Here is a 23,381-nt window from a genome sequence, read left to right as displayed (position 1 = left end):
CAGGCCAGGCATAATTCAGTTTTAGACCACCTTTTTATTTAGAAAAAGACAAGAATTAACACTGTGGGAATTCTCCGCAACAATAGCCATTTTTAATCTCTAAAAGGTCTATCTCGGAAACACACGCAGATGAAAACTGGGAGCTTAACCCATGGAGGCAAATTGAAAACAAAATAACTTAGCTATTTATAAGCTGAAACGCCCAATATGTAGATCACATTGAGGGAATGTAAATTGAATTTCGTGCACTTCCATTAAACCGGCGACGTTTTGGGCTCGTCTAACCACTTTGTGCCTCTGGCTCTGATTCTTATCAGCGAGAATTCACGTCAAACGCTTTATCTCAGTACATTTTTTGATATAAAATTTCCTTCGGCTAAATCTAGGCCTAAACCCAAAATTGACCTGTTGTGGTTTGACTTCCAAGTGCACTGATTTGCATACATAGGTCTACAAGCCATTCTAACCTCTTGCATGATAATCTACATGACGTGTTTCTAAGTGGTACAAAAAAACTCCTCTACCTTTCAATCTTAGATATGAAAAATAACGCTTACTATCGCAAGCTCCTACTAACACCTACTGCTGTTTAATCCACGCTGTTAATTTTTTTCACCCTTTATTCTGATTAGAAAGACAGAATTTTTCAGTAGTCTTTCCAACAACTCAGTGGAATTATTAAACCATCTTCGCAAATTACATTCTATTTGGTTTGACGGGAAGACATTTTCTGTATAATAAAAATATATCGATCGGAGAAATCATCATGTACTTCATGTCAGTGGGCTCGATCAACTTATACAATCGTTGGTATGATACTACAAGTTACACACACATTTAAAGGTACAAGGAGATGGTAGTGTTTGATCTCGACAATACAATATATATAACAAACAGAAAACTGAAAAAAAAAAAGTATAAAATGACATAAAAAGATACAAATAAAAAACGTTGAAGAAGAGGTCATTGTTTGGTTTTCAGTTCAAACTCTGTAGGCTCGGCAAATGTCGCGAGTCAATTGCTACACCTAGAAATTTTTGTAGTTAACATTATTTCTATAATATAGTGCTTTGATCCCTCTTTGATCCTCGCAGTTTAACTGCTCTTCTTTGTCGGGGTGTAAACTCAAGGTGTTTGCGCAGCGCCGACTCATCCTTTGTCCACAAAATATCGCGTGCTTGCTTAAAACAAAGAAACATTCATTGTCAGCTTGAGCGCTTATCGTGACATCTTTGCAACATTCGGTTTAATTTTTTTTCTAATTTGAATAATGGAAATTTAAAACTTGTCGTTGTGTCTTAATGACAAGAATAGAGTTGAAACTGCTGTCTATTCATACCCTAGAGCTTTTTTTAGCGAGACGCCCGAGCCAATCGAAACGGGGAGGCATCCTCGATGCGTGGGGCGTAGAGAAGAGAGCTTGAGAATGGGAGTATGGGGCAGGATAATTGATTCTATCGAAATTGTTGAAATTATTATTTGCTTCTCCCAACCATTTAAGAAAAAAAGTCACACCTTACTTCCGCCCCCCTCTTATCCCCACCCTACTCCATAGAGTTAACTTTGACCATGTCGACTCAAACGACAGGTAGCTGCGGCGTCAAGTTTTTATCTTTCAGCTGAGATGTTACACCCATTTTATCGGTTAGCTGGGGTCTGAGATTTGCAATATTTACTGATGAATGAGAGATAGGCTGAAATGTTAGTTGATAGCCGAGAAATCGCGGAAAATTTAACTCATAACTGAGATTCCTGAGGCCCCATTCAGACGCCTGTAATGAGAAAATTATAAACGACGCGAAAATGATAAGAAGGCTCTGGCTCCTCCCTGTTATCTCCTTTAGTCGCCCTGCATGCAGTTTCCTCGTGAAAAGCGATGAAATGCTAAGGTAACTTACCGCCAACTGTTTTGAGTGCTAGATGGAGCATTAGACATTAATATCTTAAAAAGTTGGCGATTCTTTACCCAGTCACATGTTTTCCTGATGACGGATTAAGCGGTAAAACTTTATCTCCCAAGAGAGATAAAGATAAACTCTATCTCCGAAGAGAGGTATACGCTTTCCAAGGACTCGAAGCTTAAATTACGAAAGGTCCCTCTAGAAGACATTGATAAGTAATAAAAAAGGACTTTTTCTCATCTAACACAAACAATGTCAAGCGTTGGAACTCACTAGATGTCTATTTAACACTTTTAGACCTTCAATGATTTTTTTGGGGGTGGGGTGGGGAGAGTAAACCTTTTTTGTTTAATATCTTATTGTTTAAGTATCTTACCATATTTAGTAATAATTATTAAATAATTATTTTAGAAATTTTAATTAATTTATTCCAGGACCTCCCAGAAAACCACTGCGGTGAGGGGAGCTTTCTGACTAAATATTATTATTAAAAATATTACTGTTAATACAATCTTTAAGGAGATATCTCTCTTTGACACAATAGGGTCACTCGAGCTATGAACACTTGACGCTTTTTTCTACATTTTTTTGGTGACTATAGAACTATAAAGGTTCTTCATATAATTTTAAAAAGATTAACGTTTTTTACACTAAAGCCGGATCCTCACTTGCGACACAAGCATAAGCACAAGAACCTTAAGTGCTAGTGGAGACGGCCGTAAGTGAGTATAAGCCTTCTGCTTTTGCTTATGCTGGTGTTATGCCACGGTTCAGTGTGGACAGAATTGGCATAAGCATAAAGTGCTCTCTGATTGGCTGAAAGTCTTTCTCTTATGCTTATGCCAACCAAGTACTCACCGGACATAATAGCGACATAAGTATAAGCAAAATCATACTTTGATATTCTTATGCTTATGCTTATGTCGCGGCCGTCTTCACTAGCGCATAAGCTTCTTTTAGGCCAGTGCTTATGCTTACGTTTGCGTCGCAAGTGAGGCCCGGGCTTGATTAGATGAGTCTTTTGCTTGCACTGATGCCAACATGTCCATACTGGACACAATAGCGACATAAGCATAAACATAATTTGATATTCTCATGCTTATGCTTACATGTATGTATGGCACAGCCGTCCCCATCAGCGCATATAAGCCTCTTGCATTCTTATGCTTATGCTTGCGTCGCAAGTGAGGACTGGGCTTGGGGAGCACACGCGCGAGCAGTGAGCGCCGGATCGCTTCGCTCGCGCTTGTGACTCAAAGTTGAGCCTGCTCCCACGTTTATATGAAGAACCTTCATTCTTTCGTCACTAAAAAAACGCACAAAAAATGTCAAGTGTTCACGGTTCGAGTGTCCTCACTGCAATACCCTTGTAAAAATACAACAATGTTATCTGAATAGATATCGATCAGTATGCTTTGAACATAACACCATTACTTAGTAGAAATGAAATCTCTAATGAAATACACTCCCATACAGGCGATGTCAAGTATCTAAAGTGTACGATGTTGTAAATCTTCCTTTCTTGTGTAAACGCATCGATAAACTGATTCATTTAATTTCTTGCACACATTTGGACGACTTTGGAGAGCAAACTACAACGTTCTATCCAGAAATTTTGGCTACTTAGCCAAGCTGTCGGCTTGAGCACCGTCACAACACCAAGGTCTGCATCTGCAAGTTTCCTTCAGGTTGAAAGCTTCAGAAAACCTGTATTCTATCATTTCCCCAGTCCGCAACAACGATATTTCCCTGCTTCGTAACAGCAACTCCCTCGGGTCTTTTAAACTGCCCTCTCTTGTTCCCTTCGTTTCCAAATCGTGTCAGAAACGAGCCGTCTTCGTTGAACATCTGAATCCGATGATTGTACGAGTCGCTCACGATAATGTGATCGTCAGCGTCCGTGGTTACTCCGGTGGGCCAATTGAGTTCGCCGTCGCCCCTTCCGCTCTTTCCGAACTTGAACAGGAACTCGCCTTTCGAGCTGAACACCTGAACGCGATCGTTTCCGAAGTCAGTGATAATCACGTGACCCTTACTGTTCACTGCTACGCCTGATGGGCAATTGAACTGGCCCTTTCCGTCGCCAAGGCTACCGAATGTCAATATTATTTGACCTTCCCGATTGAACACAAGAACGCGAGCATTTCCTCGGTCTACAACAAAGATACGACCCTGGGTGTCTAAGGCGACACCGTAAGGCTGATAGAGGCGCTCTCCCTCCATACTTCCTTTGCCAAACTTCTTAATAAACTTGCCATCTTTCGTAAATATCTGCAAAATAATTTTATAGTAGTACTGATTAGAACACTTACAGCACAGTTAATACGTCATTTACGCACAGTAATAGGAAAGTTGTCCTTGGATGTGATCTTTTTTTTCATCAGTCCGCCAGTCCGCAGTCCGTCAGTCCAGCAACTAAATCCTGGTCTTACCTGCGACGCAAGTATAAGTATAAGAAGCTGATGCACTAGTGAGGACGGCTGCGACATAAGCATAAGCATAAGTGTTCTTATGTCGGTGTTATGTCCAGTGAGGACATTGCTGACATAACCATAAAGCGCTCGCTGATTGGTTGAAAGTCTTTCGCTTGTGTTTATGCTTATGCCAACATGTCCCCACTGGACATAAACGCGACAAGCCTAAGAAGAACGCAAGGTTTTGATATTCTTATGCTTATGGCCGTCCTCACTAGTTCAAAGGCTTCTTTCATGCTTATTTATGCTTATGCTTGTGTCGCTTGTGAGGAACGGGCTTAAGAGTCCGTCTATCCAGCAACTAGGATTGCCTTTGAATGTCACCCTGGGTAAACTTTCTATGTAGATGACTTACTTGGATTCTATTATTCATTGAGTCCGCTACAACAATGTTCCCCTCGCTGGTCACTGCAACTCCGCTGGGAAACTGGAAATGACCATCTCGACTTCCGGGCGAGCCAAACCGGAAGCGAAAGTTCCCATCCATATCAAACACCTTTTATACAAACAGATAAAAACGGCAATTAATGATAGATTTCCTGAACAGATCCAGTGACACCTGTCTAGCTGTAAAATAAATACCTTAATTATTAAGGTCTCAAAAGTTTGAGAAAACTTAGTAAAAGGTAGAAATCCAACATCCAATTTGTGCATTGCCCAATACAAACAAAACAATCACTACCGCAATGCTTAGCTTTTTAATTTAAAATTTTGTTGCTAAAAATGCTGGCCAAAGATCAAAGCCAACAGTAAGAGTAGAGGTGCGCACTCCTAATTTACGCACCTACAACTTATGATAATTTTTGCAATGATTGACAGAAGTTTACCCACCTGAAGACGATGATTACGCGAGTCGCTGACGATCACGTTCCCCTCCTCACTAACTGCCACACCCTGGGGATCTCCTAATTTACCAAACTTGGTCCCGTTCCCCGCGATAGCTTTCTTGGCGCTTCGAACACGAGGCCTGATGTCCCCGATGTTTATGTCCAGCGGAAAGCCCTCCACAACCTGTCCACGCACGAACACAGCGAACGAGAAGGTGCCGTTGAAGAACGGATGATATATTGTGTAAGACTGTCCGTCAGCTGCAAAAAAGAAAGAGGATACAGATTGATATCCAATTTCTCCATAGCATCAACACACTGACAAGAAGACTGGTGACGAGTTCGTTTTCTCGGTATTGGACTGGAACTAGCTTGCAACTGAGGCTAACGCGTGAAGTCTTATCAAAAGCAAATGCTTATAACACGTTGAAGACTGGTTCTGAGAAACTCGACCTATTATGAATTAACAACTTAGAAACAAGGTCGAGCCCGATGAAACGTGGAATTGTAAATAGACGAACGGTACCCCGGCGAACAACACATAATATATGTGTATTATCTAGAGGTTGCTGTGGTACAGGCAAAATCTTGGCTCGTAATCAGAATAAGCCATCAAGATAATTCTCTCACAATTAGTGGGAGAGAGATCAAAATTCTCGTTCATTTAAAGAAGCCGCAAAAAGGTTATTTGCAAACTAACATGATAGTTATTAAATCTTTCAACTGTTGATTTAAAAATTTTTTTTAATAACAGCTGTAGAAAGTCGCAAGGAAATGATCAAAGGCACAAATTAAAGTTCGCAGTCAGTCAATGCAAAACCATTCCTTTTGGAAATCTGTTTATCCATTCTTAATTTTTTTAAAGATATTTTCTGAAGTCTCTCCATAAGTGGTGAAAATACGTGTGAAGAATTTATTTTTGAAAAAGTAGTCGTCTTAAGTGAACCTATAACGCACGGTCTGTTATATCAAAACATGGCCATTTCAATTAAAACATTTTGAGAGAAAACTCAAATGGGTGAAAACAACACTCAGGTTACGTTTTGGGAGGTATACTACCGAGAGAATGCTTCAAATAGATATTGGGAGGTACATTGCATTAAATCAATTGAAATGAATTTTAATATTCCTTTACCAATAAGCAACAATTTACCTTGGTGGATTGTCTCCGGAGGAAGAAGGACTCCGCCGGGATCTCGTACTTCCACGGAAAGTGGCGCTTCTTCACGGAAATCTTCCACGGACTCGCTCATACTTCCATTCGTGGAAGGCGGTATCTCAATATCTTCCAGCACCAAATGTGGACCGCTTGTTTTTAAACTTCCCAGAGACTGAGAGACGACAGCCTCGGCTTCTTTGCTGTTCACCTCGTATTTTAATTCCGCGTTTTCGTGCGGAAGGCAGTCAAGTTCCGTGCTGTTCAACTCTGTTAGCCTTTCAGTGATGTGTGTTTTCAGTGAGAGCAGTTCGACCTCATTCGCGTACTTCAAAACCTGCTCGGAAAAATCGCAACCGGCTTTGAACCTTGCGAAGTCTTCCTCGAGTTGGTCTTTTTGCCGCCTCAAAATGGTCGCTTTCCCGTTGTGAATTCTGTCCGCCTCCATCAGAAGTTTCCTCTCTTTTTCCTTTAAAACTTTTATCTGCTTTAAAGTGGCTTCTCTGATTTCAGCCCTGACTGCCGCTAACCTTCCACGAAGAGTATCGGAAATTCCCTGTATTTCCTTAATCGATTTTTCTAACACTGGAATATTCTCAGAGCATTGATTAAACAGGTTCTCGACGACGACCTTCTGTTTCTGTATCTTTTTTGAATCTTTAATGTAATCATATTTGTGCTGACGATGTTCCATTAAAACACAATCTCTACAAACTGCCTCGTTGCACGTTTCGCAGTAATATTTCAATTGTTCGCTGTGATGGATTCTACAAAACGCTGGTCTGTGTAAGTCCTCCCCGGTTTTACTGGCAAGAAGCTCGGAAATCGTCAAAATCTTGTGTTCCTTGGTCTGACGAATTCTCTTGTGGACATTGTAGCAATTCTCGCAAAGAAACTCCCCACAATCCACGCATCGAGAAGTCGCGGCTGAATTGAACGAGTCGCAGTTCGAACAAGGAACAGGTTCTCTGTCGCTCGAATTTATCAACGCAATATCAAGCATGTTGTCCAAAAAGAAATTTATCGGCAGGTTTTCCACTTCTTCCTTTGAAATCTTCGCGTCTGTTTTACACAGCGGGCAAGCCAGGAATTCGTTCGGCGCGAGTTTCTCAGCCAGGTTTTGAACACAAACTTGACAAAATGAATGTAAGCATGGCAAAAGTCTCGGTGTACGAATCAACCTTCTACAGAGAGAACAATTTAAATGTCTTGATATATCTTCGACGTTTACTCCAGCAATTATCGACGAAGCCATTTTGCCTCGGCTTATTCAAACAAAGTTTTCCGACACCAAAATGTTTTTTTTTTCGCGGCTACCTTAAAAAATCCCCGTTAAAACTTCGCGAGTCAAAACCTTACACTGTATGTTTTGACTTCAAGCGAAAAATTGTTAGCTTAGCAACACGATAGCAACCGTATAATTGTTGTTCGTTAAATATTCCACTCAAATTTAAAAGGAAGTCAAGTCGGGTAGTATCAATAAGTCATAAGCTCTCGTGCCGGTTTTTCTTGCTAAAAGTAAATATTCACAGCCGCTTTTCCCACTGAATAAGTCCTCAACCGATTTGCACACCCGTAAATCGCCTAACACCTTGTTAGTGTGTTCCACTTACTGTTTCTTATTTCGCAAATAAACGGACTCTCCAAGCATTGAATATGGCCGTCCTCTTAGCCATATGTTTTCTTTTGACAGCTTGGCTCGAAATTGAATGTCATATACAAGACGGAACCATTATTCCATTTGCATGTATTCTCGTCTTTGTTTGCTCTGGAAATGTCGTAAAAGAAAACGTTTATTACTTTGATCTTCCATGAAAAATGCTTTCATCGTTGCTAGAATAAATAAGCTGAGCTCTATCGAAAATGATCGATTTATTTTGGGGCTTAGAAAAACTCACGATGAAACTGAATTCGTTTTTATAGATTTAAGTGACAAAAAGCTATTATTACACATATTAGCATGCCGCTTTTGTTTATCTGTTTCAACTGTCATTCAGAAGATTCTGTGTTTGTCGACGAGACAGGTGCAACTCACAAAGGAACTATTAATAAAACTACTCGTTCCCAGATCTTTCTCTTAACTCCTTCCCTGCGTCTCTTTTCTTAGCGTGGCAACGACTTCGCTGCTGCACTCGGGAACTTGACACGATCTGCGTTTTCCCACCTAAAGTCCTGGCCACACGAACTCGCAAGTAGACGAAAATTGAAAACTTGGGCCTCCTTGCGACTCCGTTTCGCCAGGTCTTGGGTGGGCTTGAGTTGACTTGCGCTCACTCTAGTCTAGATCAAATTTGCACGCAAGTCGACGCAAGTCTTTCACCGTTTCGCCACCCAAAGTCTACGCAAGTTGAGTAACGTCCATTCGTTGTTTTAGAAATCTGTTAGCTAATGAAATGCAGGATATGTAGCCTTGAAATAGGTTTTTGCGACTAGCGAGGAAACTTGCGAGTCCGTTCGGCCCCCATTCAAGTCTCTACGCAAGTTCAACTTGCGGCTAGTTGAGTCCTCTTCTCTTGTTTCGCGCCTTTTACTGAGTGAAGCAATACTGATAACGGCCCCTGGGGACAAGAGAAGGCCTCATTAATGCCGGAAGATCTCGCCTGCGGTATGGGCGGTTTGACGATAACGCACGAGTCCCGAGGCAAGATTAACACGATCTCTTAACACATTTTATCTTTTGGTCAGTGCCAACGATCGGCGGACAAGATCTCAAGCGAACACAGAATAAAACTCTTCTGTTTATCAGTTACATTTCTTTATTAACCTCAAATAAGGCTGGTAAAAAAAAGGAGAGTTCGTGCACAAACCAATAGTATATAAACAGAGAAATAGAGACACGTTGAAGGGTTTCTTAAAAGTGATTTACGACTCTAGAGGTTAGCAAAAAATTCCTAGCAACTATCCGAAAGGCTATAACCACTTCGGAAATGGAGCAAAAAGGAAAACAGTCAAACAACACTAGTTTGGCAGCTTGTGAACGAGACGAGCGCCGTAAAGAAGGCAGAGAATCATTCGATCTCCTTCGCAGCCATCGCATGAGTTGCCACGCCACGTTTATCCCCAATCATTGCTTGTGGCGAGGAGCGTTGCGTGACAATCTATATAACGCCGGCGAAGATCAGAGACTACACTATCTTACAAGGGAGCAGAATTTACACGACTGAATACAGCATGGGGTTACAAAGTGTAGTTTCGACCACAGCATCAGACGACTTAAAAAAACATTCTTCACACGGGGCTTTTCATCTTCGGCGGTGACGATCTCGGTCACGTGATCTCGAGCGCTTCTCGCGTGATCTTGACCTGCGGCTCCTGTCACGCGATCTTGACCGCGACCGTCTTCGTCTGTGTCGTTTTTCTCTCGGCTCGCCTTCGTAGTCATCCTTGTCGCTGAAATGATGTTTACTCCCCGTCGACCTGGAATAAAATTGACCGATCGTCAAACAACGTAATTCAGGGGCAACAAAGACTGCACCGAGAAACAAACGCACTGCACTGTTACTGGTGAAACTAGGGGTTCTCCAAACCATACGTACTCTTTAAAGGAGCTCAATCACGGCATTTTGAGTCATTTTCATCACTTATAAAATTACCTTTAAATTGAAGGAAAACTGAAAAAGTTGTTTACTAATATAGAAAAACACTAAAATGTTTAAAATAAACCATAAAAGAACAAGGATGGTTAAGGATGGAGAAGATTAACAAGGATTGCAAACGATGAACTTGAAAAATTTGGGCTAATTTTTCAAGATACGCGAACCGTGACGTAGATACTTTTAAAGCGTCCAAGGTGATACAAAAGAAAACTTGAAATTTCTGACAATAAAGCCATCAAATTGTTTCGTTTTTGAATAGGCAGATAGATGGCATTTATTTACGCACGATAATATTTTAAGCTCCAAGCTCGCGAGGTCGTGTTAAAAACAAACAGCAACAAAAGATACTTACCTTCTTTCTAGCAGCTGTAACTCCAGTCCTTGAAGACAATCTTGTAACGACTGAACAAGCACCTGACACAAAATACGCGTACACATAAACCGACCGCATCCTTTACGCGCAAAGAAAAGCAAGACCACGCGCCAAAGCTTTCACTGTTTAGTGCAGTTCTCTCTAGCGTCCATGCGTATTCGTTGGCACTTAAATAACAGAGTTTCCACCACACCAGATGCTTTTTTCTGGCTGGAACCTAACAAACAGCTACCTGACCTTTAATAGAAGTTAGATCATAAATAGCAGAGTTTGTACTATACCAGATGGTTCTTTCTGGGAGGAATTTAACAAGCAGCTACCTGTCTATTCCCAGAGGGTGGACCCTTCATTGAAGTTTGACTATACTGTATAACAAACTTCTGACATCCTGTCATGTGATCTTGAAACTTTGCATTACTGCCTGGCTTTCTCAGTAACATGGTTTTCGCCAGTTTACCATTACAATGACGACCCCAGCTATTGCGGAAAGCAGAGAGCGGAAAGCTCGCGTCTACCTCAAAAACCTCCTATTTTAATTGACTGTTAATGTTGTCGTTATTATCGTTGTATTTCTTAGTAAACAACAATTTTTTTTCAGAAGTACTCTCACCCAGACGATCACACTATACAAACTACTGATACTCCTGGGTTCAAACCATTCACTGTTTAGGTTCTTACCTGGCATCGTTCTTCCGCAGCTGTTGGTGACTGTTTAATAAGCGATATTGCTCCAACCAATGTTTCAATTCCACTCTCGTAGTCGCCTATTTCACAAGCAATGCACAATTAAATCCCAGCACCTCGCTCGGTACCCATACAATATTATGAAGACATGATTGACCTATATGATCTTTCATTTATTCACCTCTATTAACTCAGTAAGTTACTTATCCAATTGACGATTCCAATTTTGTACAAGAAATTCAACATATTAAGGGCCAAAGGATAACATTCCCATTACATCATGGAGCAGTATTTAACTGTGTGTAACCCGAATGACCAATCGACGAAACCGGTTCCAAGCGCGGGAAAACGCGTGCAGCCAAGTCGCAATTACTTTTGTTTCTCATTGGTCAAGTAGATAACGCGCTTTTTTTTTTATAACCAATCACAGCGCGGAGTAAAGCAATGCCAAAGTAATTCTGGATTACTTGAGACACACAGTTAAAAACAGCACTAGGGCTTTGTTCCAGGGGAAGGGAAAGCATACTAGCTTACCAGCATTGGCATCCGACATAGCTCGTTTGATGGCGCTGCTAGCAAGCATCTGATTTCTCTTCATGGACTCGTTGAAATCATCACCTAAAAAATAAGACGATAATCTGACATCATGTCGGTACATGTAACTTAACAGAAACTTCTCAAAATGATGGTTTGGCAAGGTTGAAAAACTTCAGGCCAAAAAACAGGTAACTACGATCCATCAAAAAAGTTTTCACACTGGTGATTGCTCAACACGTCACGTGACACAATATTTAAACAATAGCCTCTATTTAGCGCAGAAATCAAATATGCTCGGATATTTGTCCGCGGACATTACCTGTTTCGGGAGCGAACAGTTTTCCGAGAGCGTAGTTCGAGGAAAACTTTGAGCTTTGAGGAACAGATAATGTCCCAAGACAAATATCCGAGCACATTTTCGCGCCAAATGGAGCCTGTTGTGTTTATTATTGTTCAAAATTTTTTTGCAACACGCGCGGTTTTTAAAAATTGGGGAATATCGCTCGAAAATCGCACGCGAGCAGGAAATATTTGATGGATTATAATCTCTGATATCCCCGACCAAGTGGGGATATCTTAGAATACTTTTCCAGAGACATTATCTGTGTTTAGTGAAGTTCACAGCTTCCCTCCAGCTTTACTCCCCCACAGTTTCCGCCCTGCTTTACTTCCCAAAAACGATACCCTTCTGAAAACAGATAACGTCTCTGGAAAAATAATTTGTGCATATTTTTGCGCCAAATGGAATTTTTTATTTCTCAGTTATTTTACAAAGGAGGACAGATCAGGAGACTGAAAGATCGAATGGAAGACAAGTTCTCAATAGAAAACGAATAACAGAAAATTAAATGCAAATCCGAGTACTTCGTACCTGGTCTCGCCATAAACTGTGCCATCATGTCCATTTGACGACTTACGCCAGCACCCCCAGCTGCAAGGAATGTCTCTGGCTGACAAAAAAAGAAAACAGGGCCCTTTAATTGACGTCTGAATTCTTTTGAGCCTTTCCACATTGTCATAATGTCCTCTAAGTTTAAATCTCACTATAATGGCATCCATTTTCCAACTGTTGCATGTCACGTAATGGTCTACAAAGTTAATGGGTAGCCTTTGAATCTCTCTTTAAACTGGTAAATCATACATCACTTTTAAGTTCCGTTTCAATTTACTCCCAAGAAACTTACTGGTGGCCCTTCTGGAAAAAATGCTGGGTTCACATGCGGTGCAACAGGAGCCTTGGGGAATGGTGGAACCATGCCTGTAAAGAATCGATAAGAGCTTTAATACAAAACATCTATGCTGTACTGGGTTGTGGCAAGTAGAACAAGTTTAAGTGTATTTTCTTGAAACATTACCACATGGCTTCCTAACTTTTAAGGTTTTTATGTGGCGTTTATTCAATAGCATCCAGCTTACTAACATTTTAATGAGAAACTTCTCTGAATAAGAGATAACTATCATTTATATCCAAAGTGATAGCATCACCAACTCATATTCCGATCAAAATGTCCTGGTCACTCTTTTTAACATAAATTATCAGAATCAAGCAGATCAGGGGATTCACTAACATTTTCACCAGGAGGGCAAGTGGTTTTCACAGCCAGGCAGAACATTTTGAACCAAAATTCCTTTAAAAATAAACTTTTCCCTAGATGGTCAAACCAAGTGTACAAAATCATCCTCACAGCCTGTCAATTCGCCTAGTGCCTGTCCCCCCCACCCTGAAGTAGATGCATAGGGGTGCAAACCTCTTTGAATACTGGTAAGTGCTGCTATAGAACTCAAGTATTTTGAACAAGCAGCACGTTGTTAAGGGTTGCAGGGCTTGTTCAAATGCACCACTTGTATAACTCTTTGCAGACAAGAGCAGTGCTTCTTCAAGGGCAGTTCTTAATCAAGGGGAATGCTGTTACCAATAAATAACATAACTACATACCTGGTCCTCTGTGATCTGGCATAGAACCAGCTCCAGGTGGCGGGGGTTGCTAGAAAAAGACAAACACAAATCAGCAACTTCTGTCAAATAAAAATACTTACAGTGACGTCACTGGACAACGTGGATGTCACTGGACAACATCTCAATTCGCTTTCTTACCGGTGGTGCCTGAGGTGGTATTGGACCAAGCGGCTTCTCCCCAGGGGGAGGGAGTGCCATTGGGTAGTACGCAGGAGGATGTTCACCATGGAAAGGTGGCATTCCAGGAGCAGGATGTCTTGGGATTCCCATATGGCCTGGTCCTGCAAAACAACAAGACAAAGATAGATCACAGACTTGCTATACAGTGATGACAGTCACACCCAGGAAAGTTACAGGAAATTTTGTGGCTTGATACAAGGCAAAAACAGTTTTTTTCTTTCTCACTTATGTTATGAAGTTAGTGGTGAGCGATAACTTAGGGAGCGAGTGTCACGTGACAAAGGAACATGGGCAGAAAATTACTGAGAGAAGTGCGAACTGTAAGTGAAGTTGTAAACTTGAATAAAACCTGTGATTACATTTCCGGATATCAGAACCAAAACTTAAGGGAAATTAACAAAATGGTCTCTCTCTTATGGGAGTACTTTTTCTAACTTCCAACCAAAATGGCACAAATTCTTATCATAATGGCACTCTGAGTCTGCAAAACAGGGCCAGTGCCAGAGCAGTTTCATTCGGAGGACATAAAAACAAAAATTGATCTTGCAACATATCAGCGACCCTCCTTACCCATCCAGGGCCCTCCACGCCCATGTCCATGGATCTCTCCTGGAGGTGGTCCATGCTCAAACCCTCGTCCCATTCCTGGGCGCACAGGGAATCCACCACGCCCTCTGAAACCTCCACGGTTGTAACCAAACCCTCTGCCGCCTTGTTGAAATCCTGGGCCATCTTGCTCTGCATGTGAACCTCCCATAGTGCCAGGATTATCTGCAAAAGTTGATGTTTAAAAGTTAAATGGCCATTACCATCAATATGAAGAATTATTAATAGCTCTAACAGAGAAAAAGATTTTCAGATTATTCAGTGTATACAGTTTGGGTTGGGGGAGGGGTTAGAAGTAATTTCCATTACATATAGCCAACTTTTGTTTTTTCAAGCTCTTAATTTCCAACATTTCTAGGGGAAATTATAGGATGATCATTACTGAAGTCATATTCGCCTTTACCTTAGTATTCTCTTGGCTTCAAAATGCAGCCTTCAAATTACTCAAGCATTAATTTATCCTGAGCACACAAGGATGCTTCTATTCATTAGGGGTGAAGATTACAGGTACAACCAATTAGATCACATGTTGAATTATGTTGAGTTTTCTTAAAGCTTGCAGGATGAAAGTCTTGTGCCTTTTAATATTAAGCTAATTAATTTAGATTACTACATCAACATCATCGTGACCACGAAAAGCCTTGTTTGCATTTACTTTCAACACATAAATTTGCATACGTAATGAAAATTGGTGTTGAAAGTAACTGTAAATGCAGTTTTCCCTAATTAAGATGAGGTTAAGTAACACTTTTGTGGTGTCGACAAGCCAAATTTTGCAGAAATACTACTTTGAAAAATGTAGCTGTATTCTTGATCTTACTTTTCCTCGACTGAGCTTCAAACTGCTGTAAGTACTGTTTAGTTGCTGGTGTTACAACTGGATATTGTCCATGAACCTCCCTGAATAAAAACAGAAAATAGACCTGTTGAACTGTCATGGCACACCAATGCAAGACAATTTCATTAGTAACCAGAATCCAAGAGAAGGCACTCCACAAACTAGTCAAACAAGGAGGCAAAATAAGTCACAAAACTTGGGGGGTCCTCCACAGTCCTCCAGTACCCTGTATACTATCATCAAGATTTGGCACTCATTTGTTTTCCTCTAATATGTAGATAACTTAATATTTTGGGCAAAGTTTGAAAGCCATAGCTAATAAATGTAATATAGAAGTAAGTAAGAGAAGATTGAAATCAGTGTGGGCATTTTAAGTCCACCATCGCACATGTGACCCAAGAAGGCTCAATATGATTAAGCCACAGCCAGGGCCATGGCTAGTGACAGGCAAACCGAGCCACTTGCCTTGATCATATTTTTATTTTATTTTCATTTTTGTTGTTTATAGTCACCATAAACTCCTAAATACCTAAGAGAATTTAACTGTGGACAATGCCTCAGTCATGATATTTTCATGGATAATAACATTTTTTTCTGGCTATGGCCCTGACAGCCCATAATTCAGGTGGAAGATAAACCACAAGCTCCCTAGATTTGAAGGGCTTAAGTTCAATAATCTAATTAGTTTCTTCTTCAGCTGGCAATAATATGGATATACCTACATTTTTGGTAATTTTTCTGTGACAAGTTGAACTGAAGTGTCAGAACCAAGCTCGATCATTGCAAAGCTGAGAAATGAAAAGAAGTAAGTCAAAAAGTCAATTATAAAACACAATTACCAGTAGCCAGTAATTTGTGGAATAATGGTCATAGGCAGATATCTCAATCTATTACATGCTCCAAAATTGGTGACTTTGATTTTGTGCGTTTCCCAGTTTGTGTATGTGAGCTGCAAAAAATCTGCCTGAATTGACCTCTTTCTCGAGGAATGCCTACCTACCTTGAATTATTAAATGTCACACGAGTTGAGCCAAACATACTTGAAATATATATTTTTTGTTTACATGGCAATGTAAAAACTAACGCACCATTCATGGTATCCAACACAATAGCAATACTCACTTGTATAGAAAGGACCAAGCACTCTGGCAAATAACTGCTTTCTTTGAAATACCCAATTACATTGTACACTTGGTAGATTTATATTATAACACACTTGTAACAAAAGTCCTGTTCTTGTAGTTGTCAAAAGCACTGACAAAGTTGACTGAAAAAGGTCTGTATTTTAGGCATTCAACAGGTACTTGTACACCCATACAAGAGATGGTGAAATTATTCAATGACAGTATCTTCCATGTTGAAATCTTTGCAATCAAGATATCGTTTACTGGTCAGTAACCCAAAATGTAACGGCTGTCAAGCCTTTTGGTAAGTGCAAAAATGTATAGTTATAGATAATCTAAAACAAATCCTCATTACAGCAAACCAAATCTGTAGACAATATGGCTACTTTAAAGTGGAGCAATTGAGATTGATAATGAACTCAGTTCTTGTCAAACACACCCTAGCTATGTTGCAAAATAATTTCTCAAAAGAGGGCTTCGCAAGGAATCTTCTTCTGGGAGTAAATGCACTGATATTTTTATGATCTCAAAAAAACTTAAATTGTGAACTGGTGTGCTTTACTTTACATGTTACGGTCACGAAACGTTCCTGATCACATCTTTGTTCCACAAAGAAATTAATGAATATGAGATAAAAAATGAATCCCACGAAAAAGACAGTCCAGAAGATAAATTTGATTGCCTCAATGTGTGATGAAATGTGTAAGATCTGACACAACTTATCAAAGAGATCCTAAAACATTTGGCAACGGTCAAAAAGCAGAGTTTGTCCTAACATCCATGGCCACCGAAGAAACACACACATTGTCACGCTAATTGTTCTCAAAGTACACAGTCGTGGTATGGTTAAGTCATCAAACTGTTAGTATCACACTGGTAATGGCAGAATATTTATTTCCACAGTAGACTACATGAATACACATTAATTTACAACCAGAAACAAGCCCCAAATCTTACAAGATTACTCTCTTTGCAAGGAAGGCAGATTACCATATAGGGTAAAGCGTGCTGTGAAGCTTAATACACTCATGTATAATATTCCTGTTACATACATGTACAGTAGTAAAAACCAGAAAATCTACAAGCCACTGGAATTATTTTTGGAACATGTATTGTACTGCCACTGATATGAGGCCAGGTGAAACTGCAAAGAAAACCAACCCACAGGTTGCCATCTGCCACAGATTAAGAAAGGTTGCTGGATTTTTACCCTGCAAGTACTGAAGCTGTCATTCTTTTGCATTTATATAACATTGCAAGGACTGTGAATTGCATGTACTTACAGCAACACCTCTTACATCCCTACATGCAATTTTCATGCACATGTATGAATCACACCTTGGTGCATTGCAAATTTAATAATGCACTTGAAGAAATTGCTCGATTCTGATTGGCTAAAAAGGGGTGCAGTTTTCATGTAACACCAGTCCAAATTTGAAACAAGAGTGCAAATTACAATGAAGATATCCGAAGTTAATACAGAGACACTCTAAGACTACCGATGCTCATCCTACGTTTTTCGAAGGTGGTTAAAGTTCACCAGAGGCCTTCCAAAGATAGACAAAGACAATTAGCTGCTCTCTGAGCACTTCCTAGGATTACCTGAACCCTTCTGAACGTCAACAAATATCACCCAAACATCTCTCACAATCACCTTAACCCTTCCAAAGATCTCCGAAGATTGGCGAAGAGTTGCGATGATTTCTGAAGAGTGCTGAAGATCATCTGAAGCTTGCTGAAGACTTTCAAACATTTTTGGAAGTTTTGCAAATATTTTCAGAAATGTTCGAAGGTATGAGAACACCATGCACATTGCCTGACTGAGGAAACAATGTGTAGACAATCTTGTTTCAAGTGCATTATTAACAAATAATCATATGATTATTCTCTTGCAATTTGGAATAAATAAGCACTAGTAAATTTTTCATGCAACTTTGTTAGCCTTTAAAAAATTCACTAGTGCTTAATTATTCCAAATTGCACTTGTAATCATGTGATTACCCATACAAATTGCAGATAACAAGATGCATGTTTTTAATTGTACAAAATTTTGCAAATTAATTAGTGTTCTTGCTTTCTGCCTGAGCACTGACTTTTGTGGAACCTTTTTGGTTGCATCTTAAATGGTTGAGAGAAACCTATGTACAGTAGAATTTAAGGATGGAAGGTCCATTTTTCACCATTGAATAAATAATGTGAGAACAACGTTGCCACGTTATTTACAATAGCAGTTTCATCTCTTATCAGAACACTAGCTACACATTTACAATACACTTTCCAAATATAATTCCATCTGCCCAGAGTTTCTGGTTCTCAGGAAACTGTCTGTCAAACATAATGCTATAACTTACAATAGTAGTCTGCCTATACAATAGTATCTTTCTTTTCAACAAGTTAGTTATAAATATTTTTATAAATTACTATAATTTAATCTCAATTAAATATTTATCCAGTATATACAACATTCTACTGTACAAAATAAACAAAAATACAGTTGAGTTTAATTTAAAGATTTTTACAAATTCTGTATTAAAGTTATTGTTTAAATAAAGGGCAATAAAATATTTATTTTCATTTTTCTTGTGATTGTTTTACTATGGTACAGAGTTATCTGTAATATTTTTCTGTCTCCTTTTACAAAATATTTCACAAAATATTTTTCTTTCTTACAAAATTTGCACGAGACACTTTTTTTGACAAAGATCGACCAAACACAAATGAGATTTTTTCTCTGTTGTTTAACAGATTTCTTTGTTGTAAGTTTGTTGTATTCTTCCTTGCATCCCGTGCCCAGAACCCACTGCTATCCATTGTCACTCAATAGCAGAAAGAGCTGTGAGTATAGGTAACACAGAGTCAGTAAACAATCGAAGGTGATTGCTTGGAAATGTTGCCTGCAGAATACAGATCTGGCTGCAGAACCTTTTTAAAATCTACCCAACAAAACATATTTGGTTGGCAGTATGAAAAAGGAGGCATTTCAAAACTACAAAAATAACCCACATAAAATGGCTGCAGAACACTTTAATATTCACCCAGGAAAATAGCCCAACCCAAGAGATTACTTTGGTAGCAGTCCAGAGTTCATGACAATAACAATGTCAACTATTTGGAATTGTATTCACCTTCTTTATGGATTTGACAGTCACAATATCTGTTGATGTCTGCTGTAGATTGTAATGGTATTATCAAACTGCTTTTGCAGATGATGTCATTGTGAAAAAGGAGATAAAGGAAAATTCTTGGCACACCAGGTCAAGTCTTTCAAACTTACCTAAGTAAAGTCTGGAAGGGGTCATGTGGGATATGCTGTTAACTTTAGGAAATTTTGGAACCAACCCGGTTTTTGAATCAGTTATTGGAAGTAGCCCTCACAAAATATTAAAAAGTTAAAATGGTAGCGAAAATCAAAAAGAAAAAGAAGAATATACAATGATGATTGTCAAGGATTAGGAAAGAATTGTAAAATGTCCAACATCTAATCTCTGTCAGGGCAATGAAAATCAAAAAGTCAACATGCGAAATTGTCTACTGATAGGCTACGACATCATAAAAATAATAAAGAGCTGTTACATTATGTACTACTGAATTCAACTAGAACAAAATTTAATGACAATCTGTACAAGTTAGAATAAAAGCTACCTTGAAGTGATTCCAACTCACCCTTTAGATTGCCCATTGGTTCTGTTTTCAAAAAACTTGATATTTATCAGATCTGTTACACCACACTCTTGCAGGAATTCTGTCAGCTCTTGATCATTTGTCCACTAAACAAGAAAGGAAAATAATACTTTGTCTTACAGTCAGTGATTTTACAGGAAGGCTAAAATTCCTTAGCCCTCAGCTGTTATAGCTCTAGCAGCTTTGTGAGGCCCTATGCAACCCATTTTGTGACAAGTATTGACAATATCAACAAAACATTTATGTTGTTGATCATGAGTATGATGATGGCGACAATGACGACGATGACTGTGATATGCTTCTTGCAGAGTAGTATTTCTTGATTTTTGGTCAAATTGTATTTTATAAACTGGTCAAATCATCACTATTCTGTTTAGTAACATTGAAAAATTTGTAAAGTTCTTCAAGGCAGTCCCATTCAACACTTGTTACATAATGGAAGGAAGACTGAAATTTTTCAGGCTTTTATTCCACACCTGTTTAAGTTGAGTGAATGACTTTGATGACCGATCATGTCTTAATAACAACAGTATGCCAGCAAGAATCAAAACTCAGACCTACCCAAGTCAAGTTGCCGACGTAAAGAGGCTTTCCTTTGTTCCTTTCATAGTAGGTGTGCGTAGATCGTGCAGCCAGAGATTTAGGATGGACTGTAGTATAGGATTTGTATTCATATGCTCCTGACAAAAAGACATTTGTATCATGTTTCAGAAATAGCCCAAAAGAAAATATGCACACTGGTTGGTTTAAAATTGTGTTTCAATAACTTGATAGAAACACGACTAGCACAAGTTACTGACATAATGATGGCAGAAGCAAAGAAATAATGATGGCCTGAGCAAAGAGAATTTACATTTTGACGATCAAAGAAAACAAGTTGCTTTCTTTGTTTTGTCGTGGAATTTTCTAAAAAAAAAGAAAACATGTTTTTGTTTCTATTGAGTTATAGTTTGGGAGAACTCAAAAAGGGTGTGCTAACTCTCGCCTGCCAGCCCCTGTTCCCACAGCATTTCTCATTCTCCCAAACTTCCACTTGTGTTTCTAACTCAACAGAAACATAGTACATGGTTTTTTTTATTTCTTAAATACAATATTACATAGAAAGACTGTGCTGTAGAACAAAAGTTACAGGAGAAGAGTTTTGCTAATAATGCAACTAGATGTTAGGAAACAATTAATGCACTCATCTGCAGGACAAACCATTACTTTGAAATGCTAATTTATTATCTGATCAATAATATTATACCAAGCAGTTGTGATCTCAGATTGATTCCCTACAGTAATGTGATATTTTACCTGGTTGGACTGCATCTGGTGGAATGACACCAGTGACATCCTCTTCATACTAAAATGTAGTGAATTATTAACAGTTAAGATTGGCATCAGACCTGGAGTTTTGATTGTTCATTAAGTTTAGCAAATCTTTGCATTTGATTCAAATTCAAAATCAACCAAAACGATATTCAGGTTTTTGACTAGAGAGTATTAGTTTGTTGTTTCAGAGCTGGGGGAGGGGGAGGGGGAAGGGACCACAATGAAAAGAAATGATTGATAACAGGAAGAAAATATTTTTAAGAAAAGCTCTGTCTTTTTTCAGGAAAGAACCTTTTATAACTGAGAAGTCAACATGAACTGTGCTGGATGCCAGCCGTTACAGTCACCGCCATGAGTGAGGGCAATTTTTCTCATAACCATTTCAACACCAGGTTCAACTATTGTGGTCAACCCAAACAACAAAAATAGCATCTCATGTTACCAATTTTCAGGCTTCCAGTTATGTTTTCATGGCAAGGTGCAAGTAAGAAATTCCAACAGGTTAATAGAGATAAGGTTCATCAAATCTTCAGTGGTATTCTATCAATTTTGTTGAGTCAGGTCACAGACCTTGTCAGGTTTTAGACCCAAGGTCTACCTCTCTTTTCTCTGGAACACTGGTTTTTGACATTCAGACATGAAACTGATAATGACTGTGTGGAGAGGACTGAATTTTAATCTGTGCCTGTGGATGTTTTCTCTTGTTAGAAACTGAAAATTATGCTTGTTGTGATGTTAATAAACATTTCTGCACACAATTTGAATAGAAAATAAAATCTAACCAGGAAAGCCAACAACAACAACATAGGACAATGTTAGAAGGTAGATGTCTTACACATACTACAGGCCTGGATTGTTCGAAAGGTGTGTAACGCTATCCACAGGATAAATCACTATCTGGTGGATAGCGTGGTTTGTTTTGTCAACAGTTATCCACTGGATAGTGATTTTTCCTGTGGGTAACATTATCCACTTTTTGAACAACTGGGGCCAGAGTTGTAAATTTTTCAAAATCCCTTATACATACATGTGACTGCAATGCCTCATCTTCCACCGGTCCTGAAGTGGTAAGCACATCATCATACAAGTCCAAACCTTCAGTCATATGATGCTAACAAAAAATGGTTCATATGTGCTAGGTTAATTACCTGTAACTTTCAAAAGGATGTAATTAATAAAATAAGGTTCCATCCACAGTAATACAATTTCAAGACTGCTTCAGTTTCGTTAAAAAAGAAAGCAGAGTATTTGTCTCCAAACTATTGTACAGGGGAAATAATGATGCACAACTGCTGAACTGTGAACTTCTCTACTCACAGTTCTCTGGGATTTCTGGACATTTTATGAGACCTGGACTATCTAGTTTGGGTCCCACTCCAGTTCTTGGAATGCTTAGGCAACAGTCAGAGCTAGATCACTGACGTAAAGCTGTATGTATAAAATGGCTGCCAGAAATGGAGAGGCCATGATGAAAGGGTAATATAATGGTTGCAGACTTTCCATTTCAGACCACTGAGCAGTTTCGAAAGCTATCTTCTCGAGACTCTGAGTTCGTGAAGAAACCTATTGGCTTTTATTATCTTTTCAATGTGGACGTTGGGTAAGACAACATCAAAAAGCATGCCTTTTCAGTTAAAATGACGTACTACCGTTAGCTGTAAGCTAAACGTATAAAGCTTGGTAAAATTCTGTGTATGTGAGCTCAAACAGTGACGCTGATGTTTCGACGAGGTCAGGAAAAAGCCTAAATATAATAATTTTTGAATTAAAGGACCCTGCGAAAGAATACACATTATGGCCTTCCTCGTGTACTCTTCACAGAAGTATTTACACGACAAACTAATATGCATGCATATGAGATTAATGTCGCAAACCTATCTAGTGACGTTTGATCAGCGTGTTCCATCGTTTTTAGTTAGTGCACGTTTTAGAACTCCACGCGAGAAACCTTCCCTAAATCTTACCTGACCAGCAACCTCTGGCTCAAATTCATCCACTGTGGCGTACAAATCGATATCAACGCCTCCTTCGCCAGCCATAATGTCAAATTTATCGCGGAGAAGAAACTACTACGCTGAACGAAAACAAGATGGTGGCCACTACAGCAGAGCGACACGTGCTTAGGTTACAAGG

General features: G+C 39.3%; 2 protein-coding genes across 2 annotated transcripts; both read right to left on the bottom strand.

Moving 5' to 3' along the window:
• Positions 1-14: 14 nt before the first annotated feature.
• On the bottom strand, positions 15-9,021 carry LOC110044550 (E3 ubiquitin-protein ligase TRIM45-like). The gene is made up of 4 exons (XM_020750113.2): positions 6,356-9,021; positions 5,207-5,463; positions 4,731-4,871; positions 15-4,172 (listed from the first exon to the last, which is right to left on the bottom strand). Exons 1-4 carry the CDS (start codon positions 7,611-7,613, stop codon positions 3,600-3,602), a joined length of 2,229 nt encoding a protein of 742 aa, XP_020605772.2. The 5' UTR covers positions 7,614-9,021; the 3' UTR covers positions 15-3,599.
• A 70-nt stretch (positions 9,022-9,091) lies between these two features.
• On the bottom strand, positions 9,092-23,367 carry LOC110044511 (cleavage and polyadenylation specificity factor subunit 6-like). Its single transcript, XM_089289754.1, has 16 exons — positions 23,213-23,367; positions 22,276-22,359; positions 21,231-21,279; positions 20,496-20,614; positions 19,917-20,020; positions 15,852-15,917; positions 15,112-15,191; positions 14,256-14,456; positions 13,644-13,786; positions 13,485-13,533; positions 12,733-12,806; positions 12,420-12,498; positions 11,546-11,629; positions 11,006-11,091; positions 10,307-10,368; positions 9,092-9,775 (listed from the first exon to the last, which is right to left on the bottom strand). Exons 1-16 carry the CDS (start codon positions 23,285-23,287, stop codon positions 9,601-9,603), a joined length of 1,530 nt encoding a protein of 509 aa, XP_089145880.1. The 5' UTR covers positions 23,288-23,367; the 3' UTR covers positions 9,092-9,600.
• Positions 23,368-23,381: the final 14 nt, after the last annotated feature.

This window comes from Orbicella faveolata, unplaced genomic scaffold (genome assembly GCF_042242905.1).
Source record: "Orbicella faveolata isolate gen_17 unplaced genomic scaffold, um_ofav_v1 contig_2, whole genome shotgun sequence".
In the NCBI taxonomy this organism is placed as follows: domain Eukaryota; kingdom Metazoa; phylum Cnidaria; class Anthozoa; order Scleractinia; family Merulinidae; genus Orbicella; species Orbicella faveolata.
Note: the sequence above shows the minus strand (reverse complement) of the source record. Positions and strands in the feature narration are given on the sequence as shown.

What these genes read in the sequence shown, in the direction of transcription:
- LOC110044550 (XM_020750113.2), bottom strand. Translation starts at nt 7,613, where the DNA reads ATGGCTTCGTCGATAATTGCTGGAGTAAACGTCGAAGATATATCAAGA. An exon ending in TCCGGAGACAATCCACCAAG is followed by an intron (nt 5,464 to 6,355) that starts GTAAATTGTTGC and finishes TCTTTTTTGCAG; the next exon opens with CTGACGGACAGTCTTACACA. An exon ending in CGCGTAATCATCGTCTTCAG is followed by an intron (nt 4,872 to 5,206) that starts GTGGGTAAACTT and finishes TTTGTATAAAAG; the next exon opens with GTGTTTGATATGGATGGGAA.
- LOC110044511 (XM_089289754.1), bottom strand. Translation starts at nt 23,287, where the DNA reads ATGGCTGGCGAAGGAGGCGTTGATATCGATTTGTACGCCACAGTGGAT. An exon ending in ACCAATGGGCAATCTAAAGG is followed by an intron (nt 15,918 to 19,916) that starts GTGAGTTGGAAT and finishes TTCATTTCTCAG; the next exon opens with CTTTGCAATGATCGAGCTTG. An exon ending in GCCAGATCACAGAGGACCAG is followed by an intron (nt 12,807 to 13,484) that starts GTATGTAGTTAT and finishes GATTCTTTACAG; the next exon opens with GCATGGTTCCACCATTCCCC.